Source organism: Taudactylus pleione, unplaced genomic scaffold, assembly GCF_031769625.1.
Source record: "Taudactylus pleione unplaced genomic scaffold, aTauple2 ptg000419l, whole genome shotgun sequence".
NCBI lineage: Eukaryota > Metazoa > Chordata > Amphibia > Anura > Myobatrachidae > Taudactylus > Taudactylus pleione.
Window position 1 is genome coordinate 554,219 of NW_028284821.1, and position 13,679 is coordinate 567,897.

At 46.9% G+C, this 13,679-nt stretch overlaps 1 protein-coding gene across 1 annotated transcript in view; it reads right to left on the reverse strand.

Annotated features, from left to right (window-relative positions):
* The window catches only part of SLC2A9 (solute carrier family 2 member 9), a 400,199-nt gene that overhangs the window by 359,623 nt on the left and 26,897 nt on the right, over window positions 1-13,679 (reverse strand). The window contains exon 3 of the mRNA XM_088447118.1: window positions 5,771-5,869. Within this exon, the coding sequence (XP_088303244.1) occupies window positions 5,771-5,869 (99 nt within the window). The remainder of the gene's footprint in view (window positions 1-5,770; window positions 5,870-13,679) is intronic.

Sequence of the window (13,679 nt, forward strand, 5' to 3'; positions counted from 1 at the left end):
CTGACAATTAAATCCAGCTCAGGTGTTCCTATTATAGATTCCTTACACATTACCGAGGAATTTTGTAAATTTTATACTAATTTATATAACCTTTTGTCTTCTTCAGGCAGTTCATTACCTGCTGTGGACTCAGTACAAAACTTTTTAGCCAGCTGTCATTTACCTAAATTATCCTCTTCAGTCCTTGAATCTCTAAACATTGCAATTGAATCACAGGAGATCTTAGAGGTGATAGGGAACCTTAAAGCAAATAAGGCCCCTGGCCCCAACGGCTTTACAGCTACTTACTATAAATCCTTTGCCCCCCTGCTCTCCCCCCATCTTGCCACAGTGTTCAACGGTGTGATGTCTGGTGGTTCTTTCTCCAAAGAGGCCCTTGAGGCCAGGATTATTGTTATTCCCAAAGAAGGTAAGGACCACTCCAATTGTGCCCATTACAGACCCATCTTGCTGTTGAACACCGATGTCAAGATTTATGCAAAGATACTTGCCAACCGCCTGAATTCAGTGCTGCCTGACTTGTTCCATAACGATCAGGTTGGCTTTATACCAGGGAGGCAAGCCAGAGACAACACTAGGCGAGTTGTTAGTCTCATTCACTCTATCAATTCTACTCGAACCCCAGCCCTGGTGCTCTCCCTGGACGCTGAGAAGGCCTTTGACCGGATCTGCTGGCCCTTCATGTTTCAAACTCTGAAGGCCTTCGGCTTGGGTGGTAATTTCCTCCAGGGCATCCTGGCCCTATACTCTACCCCTTCAGCTAGGGTCTCCATCAATGGTCTTCTCTCGTCCCCTTTTTGTATAAACTAATGGCACTAGACACGGGTGCCCTTTGTCGCCTCTGATCTTTGCCCTTGTTATTGAACCCCTTGCAGCGCAAATACGCCTTTACTCGGATATTAGGGGTGCGTCACTTGGAAAGTCTGAATACAAAATATCTCTTTTCGCTGATGACTACTCCTAACCCTAACCTCTCCTCATACATCTCTCCCAAAACTTTTTCAAGTTTTGACTGACTACGGCTCACTTTCAGGTTATAAGGTCAACTTTTCTAAAACTGAGTCTCTTGCACTTAATATGACACATAGGTCCTTGGATCTCCTGCGTCACAATTATAACTTTTCCTGGCGCCCCTCTAAAATTAAATATTTAGGAGTCTACATAACAAACAGTTACGACACTTTATACTCTGCAAATTTCCCCCCTATGCTTAAAAAAATTAAACTGGACCTTCTTCGATGGCGTGATCTAATAATCTCCTGGTTAGGCAGGATAGCAGCAATCAAGATGAACCTTATGCCTAGATTACTCTACCTCTTCCAGACCCTCCCTGTTGTTGTTCCCAAATCAATTTTATTGCAAATACACAGATGGTTTGTCCAATTCGTATGGAAATCCAAACCTCCCCGCATTGGTTTCCTGACTCTTTGTCGTCCCACCACTAATGGGGGAAATGGATTTCCCGTTATTAACCTTTATTACTATGCTACCCATTTAAGTCAGGCAATAGCCTGGTTTACATTATCTCAAATAGAAATTGAAACTAAGTTGTGTAATGTCTCCTCCATATCTACAATTATAGGCTTAGCTTCACCTGATAGACCCCAATCTGCTCGTTCACACCCGGTTATCTCCTTTACATGCTCTATATGGGATTACTGTAAATCCCATTTTAACACCACCACCTACCCATCCCCCATTACCCCTATATGGTCGAACCCAGCATTCTCCCCAGGTTTCAACCTTGCCCGTTTTTCTTCATGGATTAAAGGTGGGGTCAGGGTGGTATCTGATCTCTGTGAGTCGGATAGATGCACCCCTCTGGATTCCCTACAGAATAAATTTAATATATCTTCTGTTAATACTTTTACTTATATTCAAATACGTCACTTTATTAACTCTTTTCCCATTAACTCAATTGTTAGATCTTTAACACCTTATGAGTCTTTATGTCTCCTCAGTCCTCTTATGAAAGGTATTATATCTGTCATCTATAACCTTTTATTGAATGTTAATGTATCAGATACACCTGGCCATGAACTTCAGTGGGAAAAGGATCTGGGGAGCCCACCGGATGAAGGCACATGGTCTGTGGTGCGGGAGAGGGTATCCAAATCTTCTATTTCCACTTTAATAAAGAAAAATGCCTACAAGATATACTACAGATGGTACCTGGTGCCTGCCCGCCTGCATAGAATGTATCACCTTGCATCTGATCATTGCTGGAGAGATTGCGGTGAGGCAGGCACCTACATTCACATATGGTGGTCATGTCCTAAGATAGCCAAATTTTGGGATGAGGTTGCTTTCCTCCTTTCGGAAATACTAAAAATACCACTGACTAAATCTCCCTGGTCTTTTCTCCTTGGCTGTCCACTTGAGGGCCTCAACCCACATGCTGATAAGCTTTCTTCACATATCCTAAATGCAGCTCGATGCTTAGTTGCAAGGCACTAGACAGCCCAGCTTAGACCGCCCAGCTGAATGAGTGACAGGAGAGGCCATTTGTGGGTGGTAACGGGCTAGTCACTAGAAACGGGGGAGTGGAGGTTGAACGCAGGCGTGCCTGAGTGTCTTAACGCCGTTTCAGAGGCGTGCATAATTAACTGGCAGTGTCATAGTACACGTCACTTGGTTGAATTACACACTGAAGGGATCGCAGTGCTTGCGGCAGGGTATAGTCAACCTCAAGCGCTGCCATCGCATCCGATGGTGCTCGAAGTACCAATGGTTTCATATACTTCCAGGAGATGATGTGTGCAAGTGGGCGTCTTATGAATGGCTGGTGGGCATCTACATACACAAAGTGATCGCACGCCAAGACATAATGGGCGTGCTAATGCCTTGCCGTGTGATTGCCTGCCTTGCTGGGCGTGCGCTGGATTTGCATACGCTGGGTGTGAGCGAACGCATCTAGCGAATGGGTGTGAATCGAGCCCAGAGTACGATATAGCAAGTAACTGTGAACCTGGACAAACCATGCTGCATTGCAAAGGGTGCAAATACATACATTGTCTTTGCATGCAGGGTAAATACTGGCTGTTTTTGCATGTAGCCCACAAATACTGGACAGCTTTATTTTTACACTGCAAGTTAGATGTCAGTTTGGACACACCCCTCCCAAATCTACCTCTCTCTGCATATTTTATATCTGCCCCACCTACAGTGCCGCATGGTTTTACCAAGGTGCACAGTTACCTGCTCTTTCTTACTCTACTCCCAAAGCTGAATCAGACCCATAGTCATAAGTAAATTGAGCAAACTTAATACAAGTATGAAAAGTCCAGAGACGGTGAAGTAAAGGGCTTCCCTGTATTTTATTTTTTATTATAGTTATTTTTGGATAAAAGCTGATTTACACATGATAACACCACTCAAAGAATTTCCATCAATGAGAGACATTGAAATGTTTTGGAACTTCTGGGCTACGGAGATGAAATATTTAGCATTTTGTTTCCTAAGCATTACACAGTATAGTATTGATAATGAAGTTGGGCAAGGTCCAATTGATGTAGTCACATGTGAATTTTTTGGGGAGCACTTCATTGCTAGGAAAAAGTAACAGCCCGCATACAGCACTGCTAGTGATTCAGGTTGTAAAGATGTCTCCTCTTGGCGCCCTACCAAATGTGTTTTTGGGGCACACATTTCTTTCTTCTTTATATGGTTATGTGGTCAGTAAAAAAACAAAAGCACGTAAATGAAGATGGACACAAAAGATGGGTACAAATCCTGATCTTATTGAAATAATAGGAAATATATAGAGATAATTCTGAGTTGATATTGTGCTACTATTCTACTAAAATGCAGATGATGTTAAGTTGTTTTATGTTGCTGATATAATGGATAATTACAATCAGGGGCGTATTTATAATCGGTGCAGGGTGTGCAATGCACACGGGCCCCTGGGTCCAGAAGAGGCCCCGCACCGCACACCTTGCACCCATATCATACTTTCCTCTTCGGAGTCCCACGTCGGAACCGGTGTCAGCAGCCATTTTCCCATCGTTTTGCGCATGCGTGGTACGGGGAAAATGGCCACCAGGGCCATTTTCCAGATGACCTGCGAATGCGCTATAGACTTTGGTCACACTCTAGTGCCCAGAGTCTATCAGTGCGGCGCTGGCCGCGCTGCGCTCAGAGCATTGCCGGATGCCAGACTGAGAGGAGGGGGCCCATGACGGAGACTGCACACGGGTCCCCTCCTCTCTTGAAATGCCCCTGGTTACAGTATATAGTTGAGTTAAATGTTACGATTGGGTTGCATGAAGGTAAGAAGGTGTATAAATAAATTGATTGAAAGTTTAACTTTTTAAAATGTATTCTTAATATGAGGAAACTGTGTTGTAATTCAATTCTCATGTCTTATTTACCTTTATAATGACATCAAAGGAAAAAGTAGTTCCTTCTCCAGCAAGTACTAGTTGTTTATAATTATTGTCTATTGGTAAATTAATTAATTGGAGACAGAGAGAAAGCCATTTAATGTCTAAGACTGTGGTTCCCAAACTTTCCTGAATCCAAGCGAATCCTATAGTATCAGCATTTAAATTGTGCTTATATGTCATCCTTAGGGTCAGTTATGTGGTGGTGGACAGGGATGCGCTTATGTTTGTCCATATGTTTTATAATTGGTGGCAGCCAGCTCTGGTTTTGCCTATCACATGGACCATAAATAATTTGATTTGGTCCTGAACCACCAACCTACAGTATAACACCCCTGCAAGTGCCCTGCGGCACCCCTGCAAGTGCCCTGCGGCACCCCAGGGTGCCACGGCACCCCTGCAAGTGCCCTGCGGCACCCCAGGGTGCCACGGCAGCTAGTTTGGGAACCGCAGGCCTAATGAATTCCCCACCTGACTTAAGCTGGGTACACACAGACAGATACATTGCATCTGCTGCCCGTCGGCCAGTGTGTACCTGCAATATGTTGGTGAACGTCAGCATTCACCGACATATCGCATTGGCTGTGCTGCACAGCCGATGGACAGATATGTCTGCAGACATATCTGTCCATCGGCAGGTGTGTACGGGCGGTCTGTAGGCTGGGACACGCCCCCGACCCGTCCACCGGCCGCCGGGTCCCACCCCCCCGGCCGCCGGGACCCGAGGGCACAAGCAGATGATGGCCGTTCAGTGTGTATGAACGATCATCATCTGCAAATATATCTGTCAGGTGTATACACACCTTTAGATCTTAAGGTTATCTGGGTAGCAGAATCTTTACCTTCTGTTTCTTGTCATTGTACCGGTATGTAATTTTTTGGTTTCATGATCTCCTCAATATAATATTTTGATGCTTTATAAAAGAAATATAATAACAATAATAACAATAAAAATAATAATAATAATAATTAATCATCATAGTACACCTACTTTAAATCTGTAAAGGGGTAGATGTACTAAGCTCTGGAAAGTGATAAATTGGAGAATGATAAACTACCAAACAATCAGCTCCTAACTCATTTTTAAAACACAGCCTGTAGTAAGGAGCTGAGTGGCTGGTAGTTTATCACTTTCCAATGTATCACTTTCCAGAGCTTAGTACATCTGCCCCTATAGCTTATTGACTGGTTGCAATTTTTTTTTACAGACTTTCATTTAACCTTTGGACTTTTATGCGATATATATACAGTATATTGCTCTGTTGCCTTAAAGTTTACACAACCTGGATACAAAAATGTGCCCGTCTTATTTTATAAATAAAGCTGTTGTTTATGATCACAGCAACCATTCTAAAGCTGCTGTCCTATAAACACTGAGTACTTACTGATGCAGGTGCATTCACAACAGATAAATTATAGCCATATAGATAGGATGATCCCAGGGCACCAATCAGAGAGGCCATGATGAGGTTCCATGTGAAATCCTAGATAAAAAGATAATTCTGTAAATGTTAGTTTTTTTTACCACGTTGCATAAAATTAAATATTATTATGCAATTTATTCATTCGTAAATAATTAATCATTTTATTTTATGTCTCGTTTTGTAATGATGCACCTCCTCTTTAGCATTTCGGTTAGTCTGCTTTATCGCCAGCATGTGGCAGCATTGTCACCGCCGAGTGTAATATTGTTAGTGTTAGACAGACACTTTTTAAATATGGTGATTTTCTGACCAGAGGACGCCATGCTTGAAAGCAATACCACGTTCAGTTATTAAAGTAGCTACAGTATACCACTTCTATATCCTGCATGTGCTAGTATTGTCCCTACTAAACATAAACAACAAACCATGGACTATCATGCAAATTTGGGGTTAGGCACTGGGGGGGGGTTAGGTTTAGGCTGCATAAGGGGGAGGTTAGGTTTAGGCACTAGGGAAGAGGGCTAGGTTTAGGCATAAATACAGTGGGCAGGACAGAGCTGTAACTAGTCTTTTTGGTGCCCTGTGTAAGAGAGCACATTAGCACCCCCCCCCCCTAGTTTTTAAATAGGGACATAAGATAGTGCACCTGAAAAGAAGGGCCAGGGAGTAGATCAGTGGTGTAACTATAAATTTTGCTCCCCCATGCCAAAAAAGTTTCAGGCGCCCCCCCGCCCAGATATCAAACACACCTAAAGACGACGTTTAAGGTGTGTGGTTACATGATACAGCAACGTGCCTTACACATTATGACACACTAAGTAATGCCACTTATAACACGGTGTGCCACACCGTAATGCCCCTTACAACACATTATGCCACACAGCAATGCCCCTTACACATGCCACACAATAATGCCACGTATAACACATAATGCCACACAGTAATGCCACATACAACACATTATGCCACACAGTAATGCCCAGAACACATTATGCCACACAGTAATGCCCCTAATTGCACAATGTGCACACAGTAATGCCAAATACACATTATGCCAAACAGTAATGCCCATTAGATCCCACCCTGACAGATCTACTTCACCAACCCTCCTCTCTGCTCCTGCCAGTCTGTCACCTCAGCTCAAGACAGGTTGCACAGTTTTTATGTCCGTGTAGAACCAGATTATTGGGAACATAGTTTATAACCTGTAAACTGTGTGTATCAAGTTAGTGCCCCTTATACAGTGCCCCCTGTAGTTGTGCCCCAAAATGCAATGCCCCCTATACTAGTGCCCATTATGCAATGCCCCCTCTAATAGTGCCCCTTATGCAATGTCCCCTGTAGTAGTGCCCATTATGCAGGGCCCCCTGTAGTTGTGCCCATTAAAGTAGTGCCCCCTGTAGTTGTGCCCCATATGCAATGCCCCCTATACTAGTGCCCCTTATGCAATGCCCCCTGTAGTAGTGCCCATTATGCAGGGCCCCCTGTAATTGTGCCCATTAAAGTAGTGCCCCCTGTAGTTGTGCCCATATGCAGTGCCCCTCTTAGTTGTGCCCCTTCTAGTAGTGCCCCTCTTAGTTGTGCCCCTTCTAGTAGTGCCCCCTGTAGTTGTGCCCATTTTAGTAGTGCCCCCTGTAGTTGTGCCCAGTAGTTGCCCCCTGTAATTGCCCTCAGTAGTGAGCCCCCTGTAGTGAGCCCCCAGTAGTTGCCCCAAGTAGTGAGCCCCCTGTGGCTGCCCCCAGTAGTGAGCACCCTGTAGTTGCCCCCAGTAGTGAGCCCCCTGTAGTTGCCCCCAGTAGTGAGCCCCCTGTAGTTGCCCCCAGTAGTTAGTCTCCTGTAGTTGCTCCCCCCCGCGCGCACACACAAACACACACAAAAAAAAAACACTTACCTTTATCCCCACTCCAGTGCTGCTGCCGTCCATTCCCCGGCATCCGCTCCTTAGGCACTATGGGAGTGACATCATGATGTCACTCCCATACTGCACTGCTGGACCCGGAAGATGGAGGGGGTTTGAATAGGAGCCGGGTGCCCGGTGGTAACACACTCAGCGGGCGCCCGGCAGATGGAGGGTGCAGGGGGTGCGACCGCACCCCCTGCACCCTCCGTAGTTACGGGAGTTCCGCCACTGAGTGGCGTAACTACTGCCCCCGTCGCCCCCCAAGCTACCCAGTGCCTCCAAGCCACCGCGGGGGCTGCGGGGGCAGTAGTTACGCCACTGAGGGAGGCAAGGAAAGGAAATGCTGGGGATAAAAGAAGAGGAATGTACAAGTGAGAATGATAATAAACAGGAAAATTGACAGGTCCAAACAGCGCTCCCTGCCCTGCGGTGCCCTGTGCCATGGCACTGGTCGCAGCACCCTAGTTATGGCCCTGGGGCAAGATGGGCTTCCACATGCAGACGTACTGTTAGACTCTTACATTAACAGAAGGAAGTCAGTAGGCTGCCACAGCCATGCGGACAAGAGACCGTAAATGTGTCCAACTCAGAATCAGGGGCACAGTCACATAGTTGGGTTGACAACAGGACAAAGTTTAAGGGGTCTTTGTACTAAGCCTTGGAGAAAGATCAAAGTGGATGGAGATAAAGTACCAACCAATCAGATCCTGTCATGTTACAGGCTGTGGGGTCTGTTTACTAAGCCTTGGATGGAGATAAAGTAGACAGAGATAAAGTACCAGCCAACCAGCTCCTATTCTTTTTAAAACACAGCCTGTGACATGACAGTGAGAAGCTTTCTCCATTCACTTTATCTCCTTCCAAGGCTTAGTGAATAGACCCCTATCTCACTCTACTTTATATCTCTCCAATGCTTAGTACATAGACCCATAAATTCTAATTGCCTTGATCTGGAGGCAAAACAAAACCTTCAATGTGACAATTGTCTATTTAGCCTCACGGGGGGGGGGTTGGACATTTCTATTAACTCCATAATGTCCTCTGCTAATTATAGCTGATCATACCATTTCTTGTTATAGAAAAGCCATTTTCAAAATTAATTTTTAAATTCTGCTAATACGCACAAAACGCAGTTGCTCATATCAGCGGTGATATGTTAACGTTTGCATTCACATTGCAATCGCAGCCTGACATAAGGACGCTCACTTCACCTTACTCACATCTGTATACTTTAGCAAAATAGCGAAACCATCTGTACAATCGAGTAACATCGGACCCATATACACACTTGCACAAGAAATAGCTAACAGCCACGCACGCAGAGGCGCCGAGAGGGCGGGGGGAGCGGGTACTAATTACCCGGGCCCGGGCAGCTGAAGGGGCCCGGCAGGGGGGCCTGGGTCCAGCGACACTCCCCCTCCTTCTTAAATCACAGCAGCCCAGCACAAGCTGCTGTGTGTTGGGCTGCAGTGGGAGACTGCTCACGGCTGCTGAGCAGTCTCCTATTTATTTATTTATTACCAGTTATTTATATAGCGCACACATATTCCACAGCGCTTTACAGAGAATATTTGGCCATTCACATCAGTCCTTGCCCCAGTGGAGTTTACAATCTATGGGCCTGATTCAGACCCACTCGCGAGCGGCTGTCCGCTCGCAAGTGGGTCGATGTTATGGACTGAGCATGCGCACGACGGAGGGAGCTCCGTCGTGCGCATGCGCCAGACGCGACGAGCGAAGGAAAGTCCTTCGCTCGTTGTGTCTGATCAAAGGGGGCGTGCTGTCGATGTTGATTGACAGCATGCCCCCTTTGGTGGGTGTGCCGGGGGCGTGCCTCCCTGACGGGGGCGTTCCCACGGGAACGCCTCCCGTCCGAAGCCGGCCCACTGACATCACTAGTGATGTCAGTGGGAGTGATTTTGGCTCTGATAGAGCCAAAATCACTCCGGAGCTTGCGGTTGAAAACCTCAACCGCAGGCTCCGGCTCGCAAATTCGATGGTCGCGATGGTCTCGACCATCGCGACTATCACAATGCACGCTCGTATAGCCTGTGGGTGGTGACCCACAGCTATACGAGCGTCCAGGAGGACGCTCCATGAAAATGGAGCCCGGCCCTCATTCAGAGCGTGCGCTCTGCTCAGAGCGTACAGCTCTGAATGAGGGCCTATATTCCCTATTACACACACATACACACTAGGGTTAATTTGTGTTGGGAGCCAATTAACCTATCAGTATATTTTTGGAGTGTGGGAGGAAACCAGAGTACCCGGAGGAAACCCACCCAAGCACAGGGAGAATATACAAACTCTGCACAGGTAGGACTGTGGTGGGAATCGAACCCATGACCTCAGTGCTGTGAGGCAGTAATGTTAACCATAACACCGTCTGTGCTGCCCACGCCTGTGGGGGGGAGCGATCATGCTGATCGTGCCCCCTGCAGCTTTGTGCCGGGCTGAGGGGCACACAGCACCCCCCTCCCCAGCGCACAGCGCTGCTACGTAACGCTGCAAAAATTTTTTGGGAAAACAAATCCTAAGGGGGTGTGGCCACGGCTCCCGCAGATAGCCCACGCCCCCTCCTTTCACCCAGGCCCGGCCAGCCTCTCTACGCCCCTGCACGCACGCTATGAGACCTGAGGCTGCGTAAGCTGTAGCAGTGGAAAATATATGCATGCTCTTGAAACGCAGTTGAAATGCACTGGCACGCCTGCGTTCGCCCAACCAACCCCCGTCACCACCCACAAACGGCACTTCCTGTCAAGCACTCTGATATGGGTCTGCGTAGCCTCTGAGATCGCAGTCCCGATCGCAATAACTAGTTCGTGCACACTCACTGCGATGCATACGCATGCGCAGAACGCAACAATCGGCCGATTACGTGCGTAATAGCAACTGCGATCAAAGCTGAATCAGGCCCACAGTGCCTACACACTGTGCAATCTTCCAAATGACCAAACGATATACTGTATATTGCATCGTTTGATGGTATGATTGTTAACTATATAATGTTACCATATTGCCTGGTCGTCTGGTAGTGCGTACACACTGCAAGATTTGGAGAAATTGTTAACGAGATCGTCAGATTGAGCTGCATGTAGGGATGACCTGAAGATGCGACAGACGACGCGGGAGCACCATTGTGTGTACACACTCAACGATTTGTCGGAATCCGCCAAATCATTCAAAAAATTGTCTAATGTGTACCCAGCTTTACACCTGCTTGTGCCTGGATGCCCAGAACGGGGCAGGACCAGGGTGTTGTAACATAGACCAGTAAGGTCATGTTGAGCAGTTGCAAACATATGTGGATCGGGAAGAAGATGCATATAATCAGGCCTGCCAAGAGCCGCGGCAAGCCCGGGTAACAGGGCGTGGCCTAATCGAGGGAGGCGTGGCCACACCCCCTTCCCATAAAAATACATTTTGCAGCGTCGCGAAGCGGCACTGCGCGCTGTGGAAGGGGGTGCATTGAGCCCCCTCAGCCCTGCTCAAAGCCAGGGAGGCGCGATCAGTGTGGTCGCTCCCCCATACAAGCATAGGAGACTGCTGTGTGCTGGGCTGCTGTGAGGGAGGGGGGGCCCGGGTAATCTGGAAGCCCGGGCCCAGGTAATATGTACCCGCTCCCCCCCTCTCGGCACCCCTGCATATAATATGTACCTTTAGAAATTGAAAAAGCCATATTTTTGGGGGGATGGTCAGGGGCAGGTGCAAATAGCGGATACTGATGTCAGTCACTAGAACTAATGAGCTGCTTGTGATTGGCTGTTTGCAAACAATCCACCAACACTAACTGGTGCTTTCTTCACAGATTAGCATGTTTAAATGGGAAGCAGTTGGGAAACGGAAGACCGACTGTCAGCTTCCCGACTGTCTAATCCCGGCAGGGGGTTAAATGACAGGTGTCGAAATCCCGACGCCACCTATGCCGGGAGCCCGACACCCGGCTTACAGATCGAAAGTAAGCCGGCGCCCGGCGCGGACATCCGCGCGGGGAGGATGGTTAGGTTTAGGGTTCCCGGGGGGGGGGGGACTTAGGGTTAGGCACCCCTCGGGAGTTTAGGGTTAGGCTAGGGGAAAGGGGAGTTAAGGTTAAGCACCCCCGGGGGGAGGTTAGGGTTAGGCGGCAGGGAAAGGGGGGTTAAGTTTAGGCACTTAGAGGGGTTATGCACTTAGGGGGCACCATGCGGCCGGCGGTCAATCATACTGAATCCTTTTGAACAAATGTATTTATTTTATTATTTCCAATATGAAAGACGGGGAGTTGTTCCTGCTGTATTAATGGGGTTTTTACAGCTTAATTGATGCCTAATTGCAATTGCAGTTGTTGCATATAAAAAAAAATTATTATAACATGATTCAGAGATGTGCCGATGTTTACAGAGTTGAGCGATTATCAGTAAACCGTGCATGCGTCAAGGTACATTACCGTAGTTAGTCGCTAAGACTATTTACTCACAGTGTGATTGACAGGCAGGTAGTGTTTGGGTGAGGTAACGGGGAGTGGCAGCAAAGAACGACTGCGATCCGGTACATAAGGAATATGGCTCTGCAGCCATTCTGCGGGACCACAGACTCACTTAGGTCTGCGACCGATTCTGTGTCTTAGTATGCAAATGCTGCAACATTTTACGCAGAAGCTTGGATTTGCAAAGCTGCAGGTGGGCGTCTCAATACATACACCAGCAGGATGCGACATTTGCATATTTTTGCATCGCAGATGCGTACAAATTCACAGCAGCGGTGGTGGCAATCACACACAAATCAGGTCCACGGGTGTAAATGGTGGCGATGTGTGCGAGGCATAAACCAGATACATATACTACGGTCACTGACTAGTTTGCATGTCATGCTCAGTTTGCGACTAAGGTCCGTATACAATTAGCCGCGAAAAGTCAGAATCCGTGAAAAAGTATCGCCAATTGCGACTTATCTCCATATTCAATTGCAATCACTTTTTGCGTACGTGGAAAGTCAATGCAATGTAATATGCGAAAAAGATTTGCCACTGAATAGTTGGAGGAAAAAAGTGCAAAATCGCTATTTTGGGGTGCAAAGGTGGGGAAACCACTCTGCACCCTCGGGGCAGCCCCTCCAAAAGATAACTGCGTCAAAAAAACTAAAAAAAAGTGAGGAACACCCCAAAAAAGCCCTTTGAAAAAGGGGGCAAAAAAGTGGGGGTACAAACAAAAAGGAGCGAAATAGACTTTAGGGGGTCTGCAAGTATGGGGGGAGGTGTTTTTTTTTTATTGCAGGTGTATGCTAAAGGTGCGTTTTTTACGTTTCTAATAACTTCAGTTTAGCGACTTTTAAATATGCTTGCACCCATTTTCAGGTACCCCAAATTTGACAGGACTACTTACATTCTCCTAAAAATACTGCTCTATGCCATTCTTCACTACTTGTGTAAAGACACTAATTAGAGACAATTGTGCGAACTTAAGTACGCCAAACTGTTTCATTAGGGCTAATCGGGCACGACTACATTTATCCCCAATGTTTCTGCATCTTTTTGATGGGTTCAGGCTGATTTCCCCGATTCTGACACCAGTTTTCGCCTGTTCTGAATTCGTGTGTCTCTGTTTTTTCGTCTTTTGGAATTGAATACAGCGAATAGCGGGGGCGTGTACGATAGGTCTCCACGGCTAAAATAAGCGATATAGGCAAAAAGTCCAGCATGCGAAAAAGTATCACGGGTGCAAAACTAATTGAATGCGGGCCTAATTCTAGTTTGATCTAGAGGCATCGGACATGGTGGTTTGCAACTCTGTCTATTGACACAGAAGCGCTGACAAAGGACGCCATGTTCAGAGGGAAAAATTGCACCTGCATAGGACCAGTGCAAGTTTCAATGATGTGACCTACGGTGCACTGATAGTGCGTCTAACGATGCACCTAGGCATATTAGCGCGACTGCCGGCGGGCATCTCAGTAGGAAGAACTTTGGTCACGGCCTTGGTATAAAGACACCTG